Here is a 20,000-nt window from a genome sequence, read left to right as displayed (position 1 = left end):
TGATGCTAAGAAATGTTTTACTGACTGTATTAAAGGATTTAGATGTGTTTTCCTGATATTTAGGCCGAGTAATGATGCCCTAAATTTAATACACATTCCTGAACGATTGAACAAACTGTTTTTGGATTAAAGTCTATTTAACAAAAAACAGATCTTAAGTTATTACAGAAACAAGCTGAGTTAGCTTTAGCTGCAGCCAAAGAGCGACAAAGAGACACAGATTTAAACAAAGAGCTGATTTGTTGTTTGTTTCCGTCTGCCTTAAAAATGTGTCACAGATCACTTTAGTGTTTTTGAGCACCAGCCGACACACCGTCTCTGGGCATAGTGTCGGGTTTGTCCTGCATTCCTCTACAGTTTGTAAAGTCAAACTCCCCGCTCAACAACCATGCTGCATGCTAGCTAGCTCTCTGAGGCTGATGAGACACCTGACACCTTTGTAATAATAGTTTGATTCTGAAAATGTTCGGTGCTCAGTCTTTCTGAATTCTCTGCACATCATCTTTGCTATCTACATTTAATTAATTTTAATTAATTAATTTAATTTAATTATGTGTTTTATTTTGTTTATGTTGTTTTCTGTATTTCCTGTCCCTGTTTTCAGACGGTGGCTCAGCGGGAACAAACCGAGAAGCAGCTGCACGGTGAGTTTCTGTTTCTCACTTCTTAGAAGCGTTTCTCTTTAAAGCAGGAACTCCTGTTCTGTCATGAGATCTTTAATAACTCTCTGCTGTCATTATAATAAACCTAGCTTCTGTGCTTTTTAACTCTTGTGATCATAAACACAGTCGGACAGGACAACATGTCCGTCATAGACGAGTGAAACATTTAAGTGTCCCATGATCAGAAACAGGAGTTCTGCTCTGTGAGGTCGCCGTGTCTTTCTGCTTACGAGCCGTTTTTCTCGTTAAAGGATGACGCTGAATGTCAGATTATTGTCAGCAACATTTAAATCACTCTAAATCATACAGCTGATTCTTCCAGTTGTTGTCTGGCTTTAACTTAAAGGGTCAGTCTGCTTTGATTCATGTTGATGTCCTTGAACGCATCACTTTACCAGCTTTAAACTGCATTGACAAACAGTGGTGACATCCTTTTGACTGAACTGTTAATTTATTAGATTATTTTCTGCAAACTGATTTTGTGGCTTTTTGGAAGCTTGTTGCCATAAATTCTCAAATACTTGCTTTAATGTACCTCGTCTGCTCAAAGTCTTTAGTCCTGCACAGTTACAACAACAAACACAACAGAGAGTTTTTATTATTATCATGTTTGAAATGTGGCTTCTATTTGAGAATGAGCGGTGAACCTGCAGCCTGGCTTTATCAAGGCGTAGAGCAGCTCGCTGTCTCAGGGCAGACACACACTACAAGCTGACCCAGGATTTTCACCCTGCTGTACAAGTGCAGCCTCATAAAGGTGGAGTTTTCTGCACAGCTGCAAAGCCAACACTAACTTACACCTGTTAACTTTAATGTGTTTCAAACTCCAGTTTTCCTGCAGAATCCAAAGATTCAAACTCTTGTTGCAAATATGACGCAGACCACGAGTCTGTTGAGCTGCACATGTCCGAAGGCAGAGCGGGTGGTGTGAGGATGAAGACAGATGTTAACGCTCACAAGGCCACAAATAAGTGTTTTTAGAGATTACATGAAATGTATATTTTATTTCTACAGAGTTTAAAACGTGTCTGAAGTTTTTGCAGGTTTTACTTCTTTCTGATCAGTTCATGATTTCAGTCTTACAGGTTTAAGCTGTTATCTCAAAGTTAAGTAAAGGTAGTATTAATGAACAACACAGACACATAGGTTTTATATTGACACTGGTATAGAAGACTTTGCAGACACACTCAGCCTCATAGTTTGTCATCAGTAAGAGTTTTTTATTTTTTTGAGCAAATGATGTGATGTGTTAAAACAAAACAAAAATAGTGTTAAAAAGAAGAAAATATGAAAATGCAAAGAAAAGGCATCAGAAAAATAAACCCAGGCAGCAGCCTGAAGTGTTTAGACTTAGTCCTGCACTTGTCTGTGATCCGCGGCCTCTGTACAGTTTAACCTCTCGTAGCATCTTATGGTGTGAATCAATATGTGAGACTGATGTGGGAAAGTGTCCATCATGGTAACAACTAATGAGTGTTTCAACATTTTTTAGCATCTTATTTAATAAAGTTTAATGGCAGAGTTCAGATTAACGTGCTGTCAGTGAACGCACCTCAGCACATGATGATGTTTGACTTTGCAGCTCAGCCAGAAACACTCCGATTTGATCGACCCCGTCCTGCAGACAGAAAGCATGTAGAGCTCTCAGCCGGTGTAGTGTGTGTCTGGCCTAACAGACTGCCCCCTGCTGTGTGCGGCGCCCCCTTTAGGCCTGTCAGAGAAGAGCGTAGAGAAGATTGTAGCTAAGCAGGCAGCGCTAGGCTGGTCGGCTGCTCTCTGTCCAATAACTCACTGCTTTGGACCAGAGCTGGAGATGGCACTGAACACCGAGCAGGAGGAGAAGAGGCTGCTGAGGGAGCAGATCCACAACCTGGAGGTACTCGCACGCACGCACACACACACACACACACACACACACACACACACACACACACACACACACACACACACACACACACACGCACACACCACTTTCTACACACTTGTTAATCTGTGCATTAAAAACAGATCAGTGTTTAAATGTGTGAATATTTTCTGTCCTCGTGTAGTTTAGTTCTGGTTGTCCTCGTCCTCCTTAATGCACACAGCAGCTGAGACTGTTATTCTGATACAATCACCTTAAATCACTCATCACATCAGAAACAGGTGGAATCAGCACATTTAGGACACTAAACTTATGTCCTATCTCTGAGTGAATCTAAATGTCTGGAAACTTTACCTGAAAGGATGTCAATACAATTAGCTTTTTTCACAGCGGACGTTTTTACATCCAACAGGAGGAAAAGCACAGGTGTTAATCATTACTTTAACAATGGTTCTGTTCTATTCAGCTGTCTGAGAAAGCCATGACAGGCAGTCAGCATGCACGCCCCAGGGCCATGAAACTGAAGCAGCTAAATGGAATTCAGCCATCATTAATGCTGCTATGAACACCTGAGCTGGATGTACAAATGTTTGCTGTGAAAAACAGCAGATGAACATCTATCTACCTCCACTCAGGTGTCTGATGGGCACATACAGGAGTGTTGTGTCTCTGTAGTCCGAGCTCATCGGGAAACGTTCCCCCTCGTTTCCTCGTTTCCTCGTTTCCTCGTTTCCTTGTCTCATAATCTTCTGGTTGTTCGGTAACGGGAAAAACTTCGGCGATGAATGTGCAGCAAACTGAAATCATCATCATCTTCATGTATTTTAAATGATCAATAAGACAATAAAGATTAAAAGAACAATTAAAATATTTAAAGCAAAGTAAACACAATCAGTTAGGTCAGGATGTCGGGTTACTCCTGACAGAGCTGCTGTGAACCTTTATTCTCCGTGTGCGTACGACCAACATGAAGACATCTTATTGTGAAATGAGACGTAAGAAGAAGATTTGTGCTGCGAGACGCAATTTATGTGAAGAGGCGAAAATGCTTCAGCTGCACGAGTTATTAGAAGCAGCCTTGAAATGTACAAGTGCCTAAAAATGTTTGTTTCTCTGTTAGTCCCTCGAGTCTGAATCTGTGTGTTGTCTCCTGCAGGCGTCCAAACAGGCTGAAATCACCAAACTGCAGGAGGAGATTACAAAGGTACGAAACATCCTGAGCTACTGAAATACTCTGTTAGATAATAAGCTGTCATCATGTTTTTAAAGAAGAAAGGAAACGTTTGAATTCAGATTCCCCGTCTGCTTCTCCTACAGCTGTCTGACAAGTTAAAGAAGAAACAGGAGAGGTGAGAGGTCAAACACTTACACAACATTTCTTATTGATGCTGGATGCTCATCAAAGATCAGAAAGTGAAAGTGTGTTTCTGCAGTTTTCAGCGTCTGCAGGGAGAGAAGGAGGCTCTGTACAACGACAGCAGGTCAGAATCACTTATACTGCTGGTAATACAACTACAGGTGCTCCTAAACTCATGCTGCTGCTCCTGTCTGTGTCTCTGCAGGACAAAGATCGATGAGATCAACCAAAGAAAAGAGGAGGAGCTGAAGGCCATGAACCTCCGCATCCAGAAGCTACAGTCGGACCACATGGCAGCCAATCAGGTGAGACCTCAATAACAAGACGCAAAACTTCCTTTGCATGGCGACTAAATGATCTTTACTTTTCTGTCCCACTACTTGTAAAGAACAGAAAAGCTGTCCCCCATGTTTTAGTTTGTTGTTTGATCTGTATCGATCATTGGAGCCTCGCAGGGCCTCGACTCCGGCTGCAGAAGTTAAAGTCTTGTTGTCCTGTTTGTGTTTTGGTGTAGATGACGGCAGAGCTGAAGGAGCAGCTGCAGAGCAAAGACAAAGAACATGAACTGGCTCTGCACAACCTGAAGGACCAGGTAACACACATACATTCAGGAAACAGGAAGTGAGTATGAGATGAGTTCACAGTGATGAAATGATACTTTAAACACATTTGGAGAGAAAGACGACCTGAATGGAGGACATGTTGAGCCTGTGAGCCTGTGAGGCCTGACTCTGGGCAAAGACAACCTTTGCAAACAGGCACATTTACGTCGTTAACATCTCAAAGTCACACGTCGATCAGTTTCACAATTCTCCTCAAACATTTGCAGATAATGAAGCTACAATATAAACGTCCTACTAGGACAAAGTTTAACCTGATTTACACTCACAACTGATGGGAAGTCTTTCCAGTGCGGGAGCGAGGGCTGAGGAGGTAGATAGAGGTACGGATTGGAGGAGTGAGGTGAGGGAGGAGGCGCCAGCTGCTCTGCTCTCACACCTCTCTGTGATGATGTTTCCCTGCCAGCGTGATTCAGTCAGGAACAGTCAAACAGGAAGACAAAGACTCGTGTAAGAAAGAAGGGAAACAGAGCTGAAGGAGTAAATCAGTGATGTGTTCTCCAGGATCACTTTGGCAGTGGAATAGCTCTGTGTGTTTCTCACCTGCTTCTCCTTCTGTGTGTTTCTCACCTGCTTCTCCTTCTCTTGTTCTCTTCTTCTCTTCTTTCTTCCTTGTCTTTTTTTTGTGGGTCTCCTTCTCTTCTTTTGGGTTCTTTCTGCCCTGTTCTCTCTGCTGCCCCCTGCCTGTGGTGCGCTGGTACTGCAGGTAGCCAGTCAGAGTGCAGTCAGTCAGGAGCAGGTGGACAACATCCTGCAGGAGAACGATGCTCTGAGGACAAACCTAGCTGCGCTAGAACAGGTAATATACCCTGAGAACATCAGCTGGAGGTTTAACCTGGACAGAGTTCTATGGACTAACCTAACTGCTGTAGAACAGGTCATATACCTGGAGAACTTTACACACCACACTATCTCCGAGGACTAACCTAACTGCTGTAGAACAGGTCATATACCTGGAGAACATCAACTAATGTAACCCCTAAATAGTGCACGCACTAACATAGCTGCCATAAAACAGGTAATACACCTGGCGGACATTATATAGATACCTAACAGCATTTCATGTACCTGGACTAACCTAGAACAGATGATAAACCAAGAGAACATCCTCCTAGAAGTGTAACCCCAAAAACAGTGTGCTACAGGCTGAACAGGTGATACACGTGGACCTTACATAGAACCATTACCGACATCTGAAACAAACAAGGTTCTACAGGGAAGTTTGTGTAGAACCTTAATACAGTTAAACTCTGAGTCTAAACAAGAATCTGTAGAACATAAAGTTGGAACTGTGACCCTTCTTACAGGAGAACAGTGATCTGAGGACTAACCTGTGTGCTCTTGAACAGGTAATTATAAGTCAGACTTAGAACGTAGAACCCAGATCCCTTTAGACCCACAGTCTGAAACTAACCTTGACCACATCCCTTGATACTGATCTGATTAATGCAAAGCTGAGAACCCTTCAAGTGACCTAGAACCACAGAGCAGAGAGAACACTCATGCCTGAATAATTGCTGTTATTGATTGTTGTAAAAGTAATCCTTCATGAGAAACTGGACCCTCCATCTAGAACATGTCAAAGGGAACAAGTTCAAATCAGGAGCTCGACCTCTCAGGAGCTCGACCTCTCAGGAGCCCGACCTCTCAGGAGCTCTCTTGAGTTCACAAAGAATATCGACTAGAACTGAGCGGCTCTGGAGCGGGCCTTCGGGGTGTAAATTGTTGAACATAACCTCGACCGTCGGACAGACGTCTGAAGGCATCCTGCAACGGGTCAAATATACACTTTGCAGAGAAATAATCTCCATGTTATCTTCTTGTGTCCTAGCTGCCCTTAATGTCAAGTTTTACACTTTAGGTGTGATCTAGGGACGCACGATATTATCGGCATCAGCAGTCATTTTTCTGCTGATATTTTCCGCAGATAAAACACTTTGATTCTGCCTAAACGCTCGATGATTCCCTAAAAAAGATTGACATAAAGCTGCGACATTGACTCAGCATGAGTGTGCGCGCACTGCCTGCACAAAGTTATCAACAATATACAAATAAAGAATAAACAGTCTCAGAAACTCGAGCCGATGAACAGAAGTTACACAACTTTCACAGCTCTTAACTAGCTCACAGTTAGCTCACATTCTCCTCATTTTACCGACTGAACATCGAACACGCTGAAAACAGAGAGTAACATAAACATCAGAGCAAAACTAACTCGCATATTAATGGACGCACACACGATGAAAAGAGTCCGTCTGCGATCACTGATGTCTCCGTAGCCGGTGCAGTAAACACGTCTGGGCATGTCTCCCTCACTGCCGTGTTTTGGGGGGATGCTGCATTCAGGTGCGCTCAGAAACGTGAGTGATCAGACATGTGACCTTTGGTACAACACCTCTTCTGTCAAGAAGGGTGCAAGATGTCTGCGGTATGGCAGTATTTGGCCACTACAGTAAGAGCAGGCATGGTATCAACTATCGGCAAAAAATCCAGTCCGGTGCAGCCCTCGTCTGATCGTATAGATGGTTATCTAGAACACATAACTCAGCATGGACCTGTTAGCCGTCTTACAGGAGAGCAGTGATCTGAGGACCAGTCTGTGCGCTCTTGAACAGGTAGTTAAACATCAGATCTTTCGTTTGATGGTCTGAAACTAATAAAGGAACCAAGGACATGCAAAGAACACTTACTCCTCTTAATTATTACAAAGCTAGGCACCTTAGAAAATCAACACCTCTAAAGCTGGACGATCAAACGTGATATTCTTCTGTCTTCAATGTGAACGAACTCACAGCTTCTAGAACCAGCTGCAGTCTTTGAACAGTGACCCTGACATCTTTAGTACCTCTGTGAGAACCTGAATGTTCTCTGAGTCCTCCTCTTCACCTGACTCTGACTTTGATACAAACAGAACTCTGTTGATGAGTATTTTCACATTTTGTAGACTCAATGATTATAAACTAGCCTTCAGAAATCATTAAGTTATTTAAAACACGTCCCTTTTAGCTCCAGCCCTTCCGCCTTCTACCATCTTCTTGTGTAATGTAATATTCCCAGTTATCTCTCCGCTGTTCACTCATTTCTTTGATTGTTTTTTGCCATCTGATGTCTCCTACTGTCACCTGTAATCTACCTGTACATCACTAATGTCCTGTCTCCTATCTTTGCTTCATGTGAAACACTCATGTCAGACTCGTCTGTGGCTCCACACTGACTCAATGTAAACATCTCCATCATCGTCTCTGCACTTAAGGAGGCTCATTACATGCAAACATAAAGGTGTGTGTTGGTGTGCAGATCCAGACGGTGAAGACGCAGGAGATGAATCTGTTGCGTGAGCAGCAGGAGGCGCTGACGTCCGAGCTGCAGCAGAGACGAGCCGAGCAGGAGAGTCTGTTAGCTCAGAGAGACGACCTCAACTCCCAGCTGCAGGTGAGAACACTCACACAGGTGAAGCAGCCGCTGGTTCTAATCATCGGATTGTTGTATCTGCAGGCAGAGGTGAAATAGGCATTACTCAGGTACTTCACTGAAGTGCAAAATCCAGGTATTTATGTTATTCATCCATGAATCCAACACCTGGTGCCAGAAACGTGCAGCGCCCTCGCATAATGAACATCCCCGACTGTCCGACCATAAACATGTCAGGGAAAGAGACGAGGCTGGAAATCAGCTAAACTTCCCTTTAATGTGAACGGACGTGTGTTTATGTCTCCTTCGTCTTCCTGCGCTCCTTCAGGAGTCGAGTTTTGCAAACAGGAAGTTGTTGGAGCAGCTAACAGACGAAGGACAAGAGAAGGAGAAACTGCTGAGGGAGCTGGACGAGGCCAAGAAGGTCCACACACACACACACACGCACGCACGCACGCACACACACACACACACACACACACGTGCACACACACACACGCACGCACGCACACACACACACACACACACACACACACACACACACACACACACACACACACACACACACACACACGAACACGAACAAACACACTGATACACAAACAAAAGTAAGACACATAAAGCCATTAATATCATAAACACCCTAATGATCATCACAAATGTAACTAAGTGTGTTTGTGTTTGTGTTTGTGTTTGTGTTTGTGCGTGTGCGTGTGCGTGTGCGTGTGCGTGTGCGTGTGCGTGTGCGCGTGTGTGTGCGTGAGCAGACAGCAGAGAAGAGGAAGGCCATGTTGGATGACATGGCCATTCAGCTGAACCAGGAGAAGTCTGACCACAAGGAGGCGCTGTCAGACCTCAAACTGCAGCACGAGAAGGAGGTGCGCCTCGAACTCACTGCAGGGTTTCATGTCTGCTTTCACGTTCTGTCTTTATTTTCTATATTTGTGTGTCTTTCACTTTCTGTCAGGTTTTAAAAATACATAAAACTACAAATCATTTTTGTTTCCTCTTCTTTGTCACCATGTTTCCTTTCCTCTCTGTTTTCCTCTCCTTGTTCCCTCTTCTCCTTGTTTCCTCTTCTTGTGTAATTTCCTCCCCTTGTTTCCCCTCCTCTTCTTGTGGTTTCTCTCTTCTTCCTATTTCCTCTCCTCTCCTTGTTTCCTCTCCTTGTTTGACACTCTTCTGCTCCCCTTGTTTCCTCTCCTCTCCTTGAATCCTCTCAGGTTCTTGGGGTGAGGGCTCGATATGAGAAGGAGCTCCGAGGACTCCATGAAGACAAGAATCGCTCAGAGGAGGAGATCCGACAGCAGCTCAGAGATGAAAAGGTAAACATGAGGAAGAGGAAGGAGGAGCACCGGGGAGAGGAAGTGAAAGCTGAATGAAACAGAGGAACAAGAGTGAGGAAGCTACAGAGTTAGGAGTTAGTTACCGACTCTCAAAATGAAACAGAACTGTGTCGTCTAGAACCAAAACACGAAGACCCTGTGGTGAGAATCCGCTCGTCTCTTCCTGTTCTGTCTTGTGATGGTTACTTTTCTGTTTGTGTCTTCAGGCTCGTACGAAGGAGCTGGAGGGTCTCCAGCAGCGGGTGGAGGAGCTGCAGGCTCAGGTTCTGTCCATGGAGGGAACCAAAGGATGGTTCGAGAGGAGACTCAAGGAGGCTGAGGTCGGTCACTTTACATAAAATCATCTGCAATACGAGAGTCAATAAAAAGTTTCTTACAATCAATAAAACAATCAATTAATCTGCCATGTTTCTGCGTAATGTGACCTCGACTGAGCAAGTCAGGTTCCACCGTTTATCCAACTTACTGAGTTTCATCTTAAGGGGGCGTTCAGTCATTTTCCGTTTTAATTATTCCGACACCAGTTTTATTTAAATAATGTAGACATGAGTCAGACTGTGTGAAAGGAGTGATACAATACTGTAAATCATCTCATTCGGATCTCAACAGTTTTTGTATTTTCTCCGGTAGATTCTCGTTGTTCTTGTTGTTTCCACTGACAGCCTCAGATTGTTATTCTAAGTGTGTGACAACATGACAGAAAGGATCCCTACAGAGATAGACCTTTTTGTTACAGAGGAAGATGATTGTTTTAACCACACACAGACGTTACATCGCTCTCTGCACACACACCAGACTCCATTCAGAAAAACACTGATTTAAGCTCACAGGACATCGAGTTTCAGGTGAACCTCTACCTCCATCTATTAGCTTGTTTGTGTTACTGAGTGACTTGAATGTTACACAAATATTTTGTCCATCCCAAATAATACTTTTAAACACCAAACAATCAAACTGGACTAAGCAGAGGTAGACCAGCAGCTCCTGTGTCCTGTGAGGTAAAATCCCTGTTTTTATGAATGGAGTCTGGTGTGTGTGCAGAGAGCGATGTAACGTCTGTGTGTGGTTAAAACAATCATCTTCCTCTGTAACAAAAAGGTCTATCTCTGTAGGGATCCTTTCTGTCATGTTGTCACACACTTAGAATAACAATCTGAGCCTGTCAGTGGAAACAACAAGAACTTTTAGTGGACGACCTTTGACCCATCAAGAATGATGTTGCAGCCATTACAGCCTGTTTCACTGCTGCAGGATGAACACATCTACTGGAGACACTCACACACTGTGTGTTCCTGTTTAGATCCATAAAATATGTAAAAACAGGACCTAAGTTTAAAATACCAAAGTTTCTCTTTAACTTTTTGTTTACATTTTTTTTGACTGTTTGTTTGATTTCTCTGCAGGAGAACATCGAGAAAAAATCTCTGGAACATCAGGAGGAGTTTGAGCGCCTTCAGAAGGAACACACACTTCAGCTAGAGGTACACACACACACACACACACACACACACACACACACACACATGGTTTTCAGAACGTGCTTTGTAAATATAAATATAAGCGTGTGGGTGTTTGTTTATACATGCAGTCGGTGTAGGTGTGTGCATTGTGTGTTTTTGCGTGTGTGTGCGTTGAATCGGGTCCAGCTCTAATTGAATGTGTGTTTCTAATTAAAGCGTAGTTGTCTCCATGGTAACGCAGACAGGTTAAACCGTGTTAACAGCAGATCAGAGCGGAGGAGGCTCGTGTGAACGCTGCCGGTCTGTTACAGAGAAACAATCTGTCAGCTCTGCAGCGATGATTGATCCCTGTTTTGGTTCTTCCTCTGCCGTTTGACCACACTGACTCATCCTCGCTTTCACTCAGCTGCAGCACTGAAAGGTTTGTTTACCTGCAGTCGCAGCGATGGAGGAGTGAGGAGCATTTTTGCACACATAACTCAAAAGGATCATGCAACAGCAGCAACTATTTCAATAATCATCTAATGATTTTATTGCAACATAATCACAGAAATAAGAATCTCCTAATGTCAGTGTAATCCAAAATCATGCGTCCTTAATGTGGTGGTCGTACTTTGATGGTGGTAGAGGATATAAATACTTTTTCCGCTGTTATAAAACTCTCAAAGAGATGAGCTGGTTAATCATCGTGTTTCCTGCACAATGAGTTTCTGTTTGAGGTTGTTGCAAAGTTGTTTATTTTGATACTTTCCTGATGAAACTTACAAACTCTTATTTAATATTTCACTGCAGGACTTTAACTCGTAAGTAGAGTATTTGAATAGGATGGTATTCCAGCAGTAAAGGGTGTGAATACTTCCCCCACTGCTGCCTGTAGGACTGCTGGACATGTTGTTGCAGCATCCACATGTCTATGTGCACAAATGTAAAACACCTCCATCCAACAACTTTTCTGCTGCTCGATACAAAAGAAAACTTGCAGAGTTCTCACCGTCAAACATCTCAAATGACCTGACAAGTGTACCTTTTCACCGGAGCACATGGCCCGCTGATGGCTGCATGCAGAGTGTGTGTATCACCTGTAAACATGCACGAGAAGCCGCTTCAGTTACGTGCTGTGGCTGCATATACATAACACATATACATAACAAGTATATATAACACATGTACAGAGCGTTAGCGTGCCGCCAAATGTTCTTTAGCAGCTTCACCTGCAGCACATGTTTTGTGTAGTGTTGTGTGAATACAGGTGTAACAAGATTTTATAAGCTACTTTCAGGGTGCTGCTCTGCGTCCTGCAGAGAGAGAGGCTCAATCAGCATTTATCAGGGGGTCTCTCGTTTTGGTGGGAAAGAGGTGTTCGACAAGGATTCACTCTAAAGTCCTGAAATGATAAAAACGGTGGTTGAAAAAATGTATTTTTGTTTAGCATACTGCACGAGGTGTGAGGATTCCCCTGAACTGCTTCATACTGAAGAACGGGAAAGTAGTTAGAAGGAAGTTTAGAAGGAGTACATCTGTTGGTGTATGTTCTGTTGGTGTATGTTCTGTTGGCTGTATGTTCTGTTGGTGTATGTTCTGTTGGCTGTATGTTCTGTTGGCTGTGTGTTCTGTTGGTGTATGTTCTGTTGGCTGTATGTTCTGTTGGCTGTGTGTTCTGTTGGTGTATGTTCTGTTGGCTGTATGTTCTGTTGGCTGTGTGTTCTGTTGGTGTATGTTCTGTTGGCTGTATGTTCTGTTGGCTGTGTGTTCTGTTGGTGTATGTTCTGTTGGCTGTGTGTTCTGTTGGCTGTATGTTCTGTTGGTGTATGTTCTGTTGGTGTATGTTCTGTTGGCTGTATGTTCTGTTGGCTGTATGTTCTGTTGGTGTATGTTCTGTTGGCTGTATGTTCTGTTGGTGTATGTTCTGTTGGCTGTATGTTCTGTTGGCTGTGTGTTCTGTTGGTGTATGTTCTGTTGGCTGTGTGTTCTGTTGGTGTATGTTCTGTTGGTGTATGTTCTGTTGGCTGTATGTTCTGTTGGCTGTATGTTCTGTTGGCTGTGTGTTCTGTTGGTGTATGTTCTGTTGGCTGTATGTTCTGTTGGCTGTATGTTCTGTTGGTGTATGTTCTGTTGGCTGTATGTTCTGTTGGCTGTATGTTCTGTTGGCTGTATGTTCTGTTGGCTGTGTGTTCTGTTGGTGTATGTTCTGTTGGCTGTATGTTCTGTTGGCTGTATGTTCTGTTGGTGTATGTTCTGTTGGCTGTATGTTCTGTTGGCTGTATGTTCTGTTGGCTGTGTGTTCTGTTGGTGTATGTTCTGTTGGCTGTATGTTCTGTTGGCTGTATGTTCTGTTGGTGTATGTTCTGTTGGTGTATGTTCTGTTGGCTGTATGTTCTGTTGGTGTATGTGCTGTTGGTGTATGTTCTGTTGGTGTATGTTCTGTTGGCTGTATGTTCTGTTGGCTGTATGTTCTGTTGGCTGTATGTTCTGTTGGTGTATGTTCTGTTGGCTGTATGTTCTGTTGGCTGTATGTTCTGTTGGCTGTATGTTCTGTTGGTTGTATGTTCTGTTGGTGTATGTTCTGTTGGTGTATGTTCTGTTGGCTGTATGTTCTGTTGGTGTATGTTCTGTTGGTGTATGTTCTGTTGGTTGTATGTTCTGTTGGTGTATGTTCTGTTGGTGTATGTTCTGTTGGCTGTATGTTCTGTTGGTGTATGTTCTGTTGGTGTATGTTCTGTTGGCTGTATGTTCTGTTGGTGTATGTTCTGTTGGTGTATGTTCTGTTGGTGTATGTTCTGTTGGCTGTATGTTCTGTTGGTGTATGTTCTGTTGGCTGTATGTTCTGTTGGTGTATGTTCTGTTGGCTGTATGTTCTGTTGGCTGTATGTTCTGTTGGTGTATGTTCTGTTGGTGTATGTTCTGTTGGCTGTATGTTCTGTTGGCTGTATGTTCTGTTGGTGTATGTTCTGTTGGTGTATGTTCTGTTGGTGTATGTTCTGTTGGTGTATGTTCTGTTGGTGTATGTTCTGTTGGCTGTATGTTCTGTTGGCTGTATGTTCTGTTGGTGTATGTTCTGTTGGTGTATGTTCTGTTGGCTGTATGTTCTGTTGGCTGTATGTTCTGTTGGCTGTATGTTCTGTTGGTGTATGTTCTGTTGGTGTATGTTCTGTTGGCTGTATGTTCTGTTGGCTGTATGTTCTGTTGGTGTATGTTCTGTTGGTGTATGTTCTGTTTCTTTATGTGAGCAGAGACAATGCACAACAACATTAACCTGATGTAACACAAGGAACGATGTGTTACGTAGTGAACGAGTGAACGAGAGGAGCTGTATGTTATGATCAGGACTGTGCACTGTGTGTTTTCAGATCTCACCATGTAATTGTTTCCAGTATCTCTCAGTCTTAATGTTGTACTCTGACTGTAGTGACGGATACGAAGACTTCCTGGCGTGCAGACGACACTTTCACACGTTAAAGGGACACACCTGGTCCTCACTGAATGTGACACACAGTCCAGAAAACGTACTCTTCAATATGAACGATCAAAAGGAAATAATAAGATTAAGAAATGTTAAAAATCGATAAGTTCTCTCTGAAATCTGAGTTTCCCCGAAAAAGAACAACATTAATGAGATCACATAAAACAAGATGAACTTAATTATCCCCAAACAATTAACTACGCTCATAAGAACACAAAAAGCTGCTCTTATCAGCAGTCTGATAACGAGGCAATAAAACAACCCGCTGAGCATCATGGGATATGTCAGTGTAGCAAGGCCTCTCAGCCAATCAGATTACAGGGCCAACTCTGTGGTCCTCTGAGGGACCTGAAGGACTCCAGAGAGAGTGTGTGTGTGTGTGTGTGTGTGTGTGTGTGTGTGTGTGTGTTATCTGCTGGATAACAGCCTGCCTGTAAGAGCAGGACGAGGAAACTTAATAGGAAAGTTAATTAATGATGGAAGGAGTCTAATTAGCAGCAGGTCGGGTGCTCGGCAGGTACGCTGAGAGGCGCAGGTTTGAGTTTCACTCGTCACGTGGTGTTTCCTGTCTGACTGTCTGAACTCGGACCGTGTTAAAGACGATCACCTGCATCTTTAGTTTGTTCCTGTGAGACTCTGAACTCCTCTGGGTCATCAGATTCAAATGATTCATTTATTAATGTGTCTCATCTATAAGGACACAGTGTTTTTCATAATGTCTATAATTTGAGGCTATACGTTTCTGAACATAAAAATAAAGTTATATATCATAGACTGTATATATTTAAAGAGGATGTAGCTGCCAGGATGTCGGCCATCTGTTTGTGTACTTCACTTTTGAAACCTCAAGTTTCACATTTCTGCCGTCGCCGTCTCTTTTGGAGCCAGAAGTGACGAGCTGTTTGGACAAGAGGGTGGGGCTGGAGAGGAGGGAGGGGTTAGCAAATTGCTAAGTTATCAAAGCTAAACAGTCTACACCTGTAGCTAATTCATTGGCTAGCTAACAAGCTAGTTGACCATCATGTTTCCCAGAGAAGGAAATTCTATTTGTGGTGACAGCTGACTAAAGTATATTAACTCCCTGCTCGCTCCGCCACAACCTTTTTGTTGAGAGGAAACGGTCTTGTCATCGCTCCACCCAAAGCCAACAGCAGTCCTGACTCCCCGCACGGGCCGCCTCAAACACATCACTGTGTGACAAACAGTGAACGAGCTAACAAGCAGGTTCGGTGAGCACAGACACAGATAGCTGCTAATCAGCGCTAACATATAAATAAAACAATGAGTGTAAACAGTGTGTGAGACGTGTTGGACGCTCTGTTCGTCCAATAAAGCGCACACACAGATTATCTGTCTGATATTTACATGAACAAATCTCCAAAAGGCTCCAACAGCACAAACACGGCCCAGAGGTTACGTTCAGTGACTGAGTTAGCTGAGGGGACACCTAGCAGACAGCTAGCAGCTCCCAGCTGTCACTCAAAGAGGCCACGCCCCTAATGCTGCATCACTGAAAACATTTACTGTGGATAGACTTTGTTTTGTTTTCAGTTACATAAAATCTGAACTCCTCAGAAATTAACACAAAAGTTAATTCTGCCTGTGTGTGTGTGTGTGGGTGTGTGTGTGTGTGTGTGTGTGTGTGTGCGCGGTGAGGGTAGAGGTGTGTGACATTACAGGGAATTAACAGACTCGGTTGTTTTCCTGCAGAATTACAGGTTCTTTTCTCCGTCAGGTGGGCGGCTGCAGCCTGCGGGTGTTCTTAATGTAGATTTTAGTCAAATTAATTAGCAGCAGAAGATTAGAGGGGAATTAAATGTCTTTTTTTTTTCTAAATTAATCCTTCAGTCAGCTGGATTAGGAGTGAGGGGGCATCACTGGAGGTGGCTTGTTTTAAGGTTTTCACCGCAGAGGGAGAAAAGTTTCTCTGAAGGTTTTTTGTCTTTTGTTTTTACGTCTTAAAGGGGCGGGCACACGTTACAGATGGGGGGTTAATAAAGGCTCTGATTTGGACCTTCATGGTGGAAACAAGTCTGATGGATCACCCTCTGGTCCAGTCGCCTCCGGGTGCCTTCATTAAAACCGTCCTGAATCAGCTGCAGTTCTGATTGATGTTTTAACTGTTTGCATGCGCGTGATGTCTGCCGTGCTCTTCCTGCATCTGTTTGCAGCGTCGGCTGTGCACTTCCTCAAGAATTAACTCCACGCACACATGAGCTGCAGTCTGCACGTGACCAGTAGGGGCAGTGTAGAGGCAGAGGGGATGTGACGGGGTCAACACAGCAGCAGGGACAACAACGGCAGAAAGTTGTGAAGACGAGCCGATAGACCGAGTCCACAATGATCCACATCTGTACGACGTGTCGTTGCCGCTGCACAGAGACAAACATGCTGTCAAACAGCTGCAGACAGATAAGTTCTGTTTTAGAAGTCGACGTGGAAACCTGCAAAACTAAACAGGAACAGCGCGCGGGGCCGTTACGTCCGTGCACAGAGGAACATGTTGGAGAGACGGAGCGGGGACGGTGCAGACGGTGTGCTCTGTCCACTGAACACACAGAAGCTGTCGCAGCTGGTTGTGTACACGAACACAAGGTTTAAAAGCAGGTATATCTCCAGCCTTAGGGAGACCTGTAAACACACTGTTACAGGAACTCAGTCGACTGAACATAAATGCATGGACCAGTTTTTTCAGATCCGGCTGAGACGTCAGTCCTTTAATCCTTCATATATTCTTATAGTGACGGTTTGTAATTGTCTAAAGTGGCTGTTAAATGTCAGGTCTGAGTCTGTGACACAGCTAACATAGTTTAATAAATATATAGTACATGTCATTCTCTCACTGATGCCACATAACGTGATTCTGCAGGAGGTCACGACCTTTGAAAAACTCCGACACAACAGATTAAACAGTCCGTTGATCTGACTCTAATAAGGCGGCTGCATATCAGAGTTACATGGACGTTTAACAGAGCACGACATTTTATAAAGGCGACTGGTTTCTTTAGCTGTAGAGGCCTCATGTGTCTCTGTGTGTCTGCTGCAGGAGAAGCAGTCAGAGATGGAGGGAGTGAAGCAGCAGCTGGTGGAGGTGGAGAAACAGAAGGAGGAGCACAACGACACCATCGCAAAACTCAAACAGGTAACAGCTGAAACATCAGGACACAGTTCACATTTGGTAGAACAGGTGACATGTGCAGAATCACAGGTGTTTAAAATCTGTTGAGCTCCATGAATCTGTCCGTCTCTGCAGGAAATAAAGGACACCGTGGACGGACAGAGGATCCTGGAGAAGAAGGGAAGTGCAGCGGTGAGTTCATGAGCATCCAATGAGGATGGAATATAAATACTAACAGTAGGACGGACAGACAGACATACAGAGAGAGACAGACAGACAGACAGACAGACAGGTAGAGGAGTGACTGACAGACAGACAGACGGGTAGAGGAGTGACGGACAGACAGAATTTGAATAGAGATGAGAAACAGAGAAAATATTTTCAGAGTAATTTAAGAGCAGCCGGGCATGGAAAATAATAATTAGAAAGTAAATCTGCTGTGTGACGTGTGTGTGTGTGTGTGTGTGTGACGTGTGTGTGTTTGTGTGTGTGTGTGTGTGTGTGTGCGTGCGTGCAGCTGAAGGATCTGAAGCGGCAGCTGCAGCTGGAGAGGAAGAGAGCCGACAAGCTGCAGGAGAGACTCCAGGAGATACTGACCAACAGCAAGACCAGGACAGGTACACACACACACCTGACACACTCCTGAATGATATCACAATGATGTCACGTCCCTGTCTGTGGTCTACAGACAGTGAATGCAGCTCTGACTGTGTCGTGGTTCATTTCAGTGACAGTGTTGTTGAATCTCTGCACTTAACCTTCCCGGGAGCTCAATCATCCTCAGGTGTTTCCTCCTCTACCTGGTTATAAAATAAAAGCACTGAGTAAAACCGGTTTATGTCAGAGACACTCCACACTACAAAGTCCTAACATGACATCCAGAAGGGCTCAGCACTTTTATTAGAACGTTTCACAGAAATCGTGCAGCATTAAAGAGCACAAAATCCCTGCAGCTGCTGGTCACTCCAGACCTTTAACTGTTGCTTTAATGCCCCCTGTTTGCCCCAGACTTTAATTACCTAAGAGACTTAAACTAAATGGCATTAAATAATAAACCGGAACTCCAGGGTTTCAAATGTCTGAAAACAAACCAGCAGCTGACAGTAGAGACATATTGTGTGCATGTTTATCTGCAGGTTATTGATCAGAACTTAATTCACAGTGAGTGAGTCAGAACCTGAAGTGAAACTAACATTAAAGCTGCTTTCCCACTGGTCCAAAAAAACCTGCTAACACCCGCTAACTCCTGCCAACACCCGCTAACACCCGCTAACTCCCGCCAACACCCGCTAACAACCGCTAACTCCCGCCAACACCCGCTAACAACCGCTAACTCCCGCCAACACCCGCTAACTCCTGCCAACACCCGCTAACACCTGCTAACTCCCGCCAACACCCGCTAACTCCTGCCAACACCCGCTAACTCCTGCCAACACCCGCTAACACCCGCTAACTCCTGCCAACACCCGCTAACACCCGCTAACTCCCGCCAACACCCGCTAACAACCGCTAACTCCTGCCAACACCCGCTAACACCCGCTAACACCCGCTAACTCCTGCCAAAACCCGCTAACAACCGCTAACTCCCACCAACACCCGCTAACTCCTGCCAACACCCGCTAACACCCGCTAACTCCCGCCAACACCCGCTAACAACCGCTAACTCCCGCCAACACCCGCTAACACCCGCTAACTCCTGCCAACACCCGCTAACACCCGCTTACAACCGTTAACACCCGCCAACACCCACCACCAGCACTCAGACCCGGGTCACATGACTCTGCAGTAGACCCGGGAAATTATCGCCTCGGCTCCGATCGGGAATTGATTGATGCGAACACAAAACCCGCGTTGACACACCAATCTCCGTCCCCCTTTCCAGCGTGATGCTATGCTCTGTCGATGACTTCTGCGACGTTTGTGATGTCAGGCGGTGACGCAGCAGAAAAGAGACCTACAGGAGGATACTTCACTGTCGGTGGGAAAAGAGACAATCGGCATCTATAAGCAGGTCTTCCCGGGTCTGAAAAAACTGCGTCAAAACGCTAATTTTAGGTGGGAAAGAGTATTTAAATCCCCTGAACTGGACGACATTCCCCTTTAAATGCTTCAGTAAGGACAGACAACAGTACTCAGCCAGAGTGTGTGTGTGTGTGTGTGTTCTAAGTGGCTGTGCGATGTGATTGTAACGTGACCGATGGGTCCGATAATCGGCGGCGTGCTCGCCCTGCGTCAGGAGGTTCTGGCTCAGTCCGGAACCTACTGCTCAATATTTAATGCAGCGCTCTGATTCCCAGAGCTGAGGTGGACACACTGGCGTCTGCTGGCAAAACACACACACACACACAAACACACACAAAAACAACACACACAAACACGCATAGTCTGTCACTTTCTGTTTGTCTCCATTTATCTGCATTGTTTTCTTGTTTTGGTCTGTTGGTGCAGATCTCTCTCTCTCTCTCTCTCTCTCTCTCTCTCTCTGTTCTTTCTTGGACTTCCCTCTTTCTTCTTTAACAGTCCCTCTGTCTCACACACACACACACACATTCTCTCACACACTCTCAGCGCGGTGCAGGGCAGTCCTCAGCATCATGTATAATCTATGAGCAGTGATGAATGTTTAAAAAGCTCTTCTGCACAAACCTGAGAATCAGACATTTTAAAGTAGCCTACTTATCTCTCTGCCTACTCAGAGCACC

The 20,000-nt window shown here is 44.4% G+C and overlaps 1 protein-coding gene across 3 annotated transcripts in view; it reads left to right on the top strand.

Annotated features, from left to right (window-relative positions):
* gripap1 (GRIP1 associated protein 1) overlaps positions 1–20,000 on the top strand; it is a 42,103-nt gene that overhangs the window by 8,070 nt on the left and 14,033 nt on the right. The window contains exons 8-24 of one of the 3 annotated variants that reach the window (XM_069660141.1): positions 605–644; positions 2,468–2,538; positions 3,683–3,730; positions 3,844–3,875; positions 3,960–4,007; positions 4,089–4,188; positions 4,398–4,475; positions 5,210–5,302; positions 7,801–7,935; positions 8,243–8,338; positions 8,682–8,792; positions 9,138–9,239; positions 9,467–9,580; positions 10,664–10,741; positions 17,227–17,322; positions 17,434–17,490; positions 17,816–17,915. In XM_069660141.1, the coding sequence (XP_069516242.1) occupies positions 605–644; positions 2,468–2,538; positions 3,683–3,730; positions 3,844–3,875; positions 3,960–4,007; positions 4,089–4,188; positions 4,398–4,475; positions 5,210–5,302; positions 7,801–7,935; positions 8,243–8,338; positions 8,682–8,792; positions 9,138–9,239; positions 9,467–9,580; positions 10,664–10,741; positions 17,227–17,322; positions 17,434–17,490; positions 17,816–17,915 (1,399 nt within the window). Of the gene's footprint in view, positions 1–604; positions 645–2,371; positions 2,539–3,682; positions 3,731–3,843; positions 3,876–3,959; positions 4,008–4,088; positions 4,189–4,397; positions 4,476–5,209; positions 5,303–7,800; positions 7,936–8,242; positions 8,339–8,681; positions 8,793–9,137; positions 9,240–9,466; positions 9,581–10,663; positions 10,742–17,226; positions 17,323–17,433; positions 17,491–17,815; positions 17,916–20,000 lie in introns of all 3 variants that reach the window. The other 2 variants (XM_069660139.1, XM_069660140.1) reach the window with 2 other exon arrangements.

The sequence above is a fragment of the Semicossyphus pulcher genome, unplaced genomic scaffold (assembly GCF_022749685.1).
Source record: "Semicossyphus pulcher isolate SPU_LCO1_2020_fin unplaced genomic scaffold, fSemPul1.0.p SCAF_13, whole genome shotgun sequence".
Classification (NCBI taxonomy): domain Eukaryota; kingdom Metazoa; phylum Chordata; class Actinopteri; order Labriformes; family Labridae; genus Semicossyphus; species Semicossyphus pulcher.
Note: the sequence above shows the minus strand (reverse complement) of the source record. Positions and strands in the feature narration are given on the sequence as shown.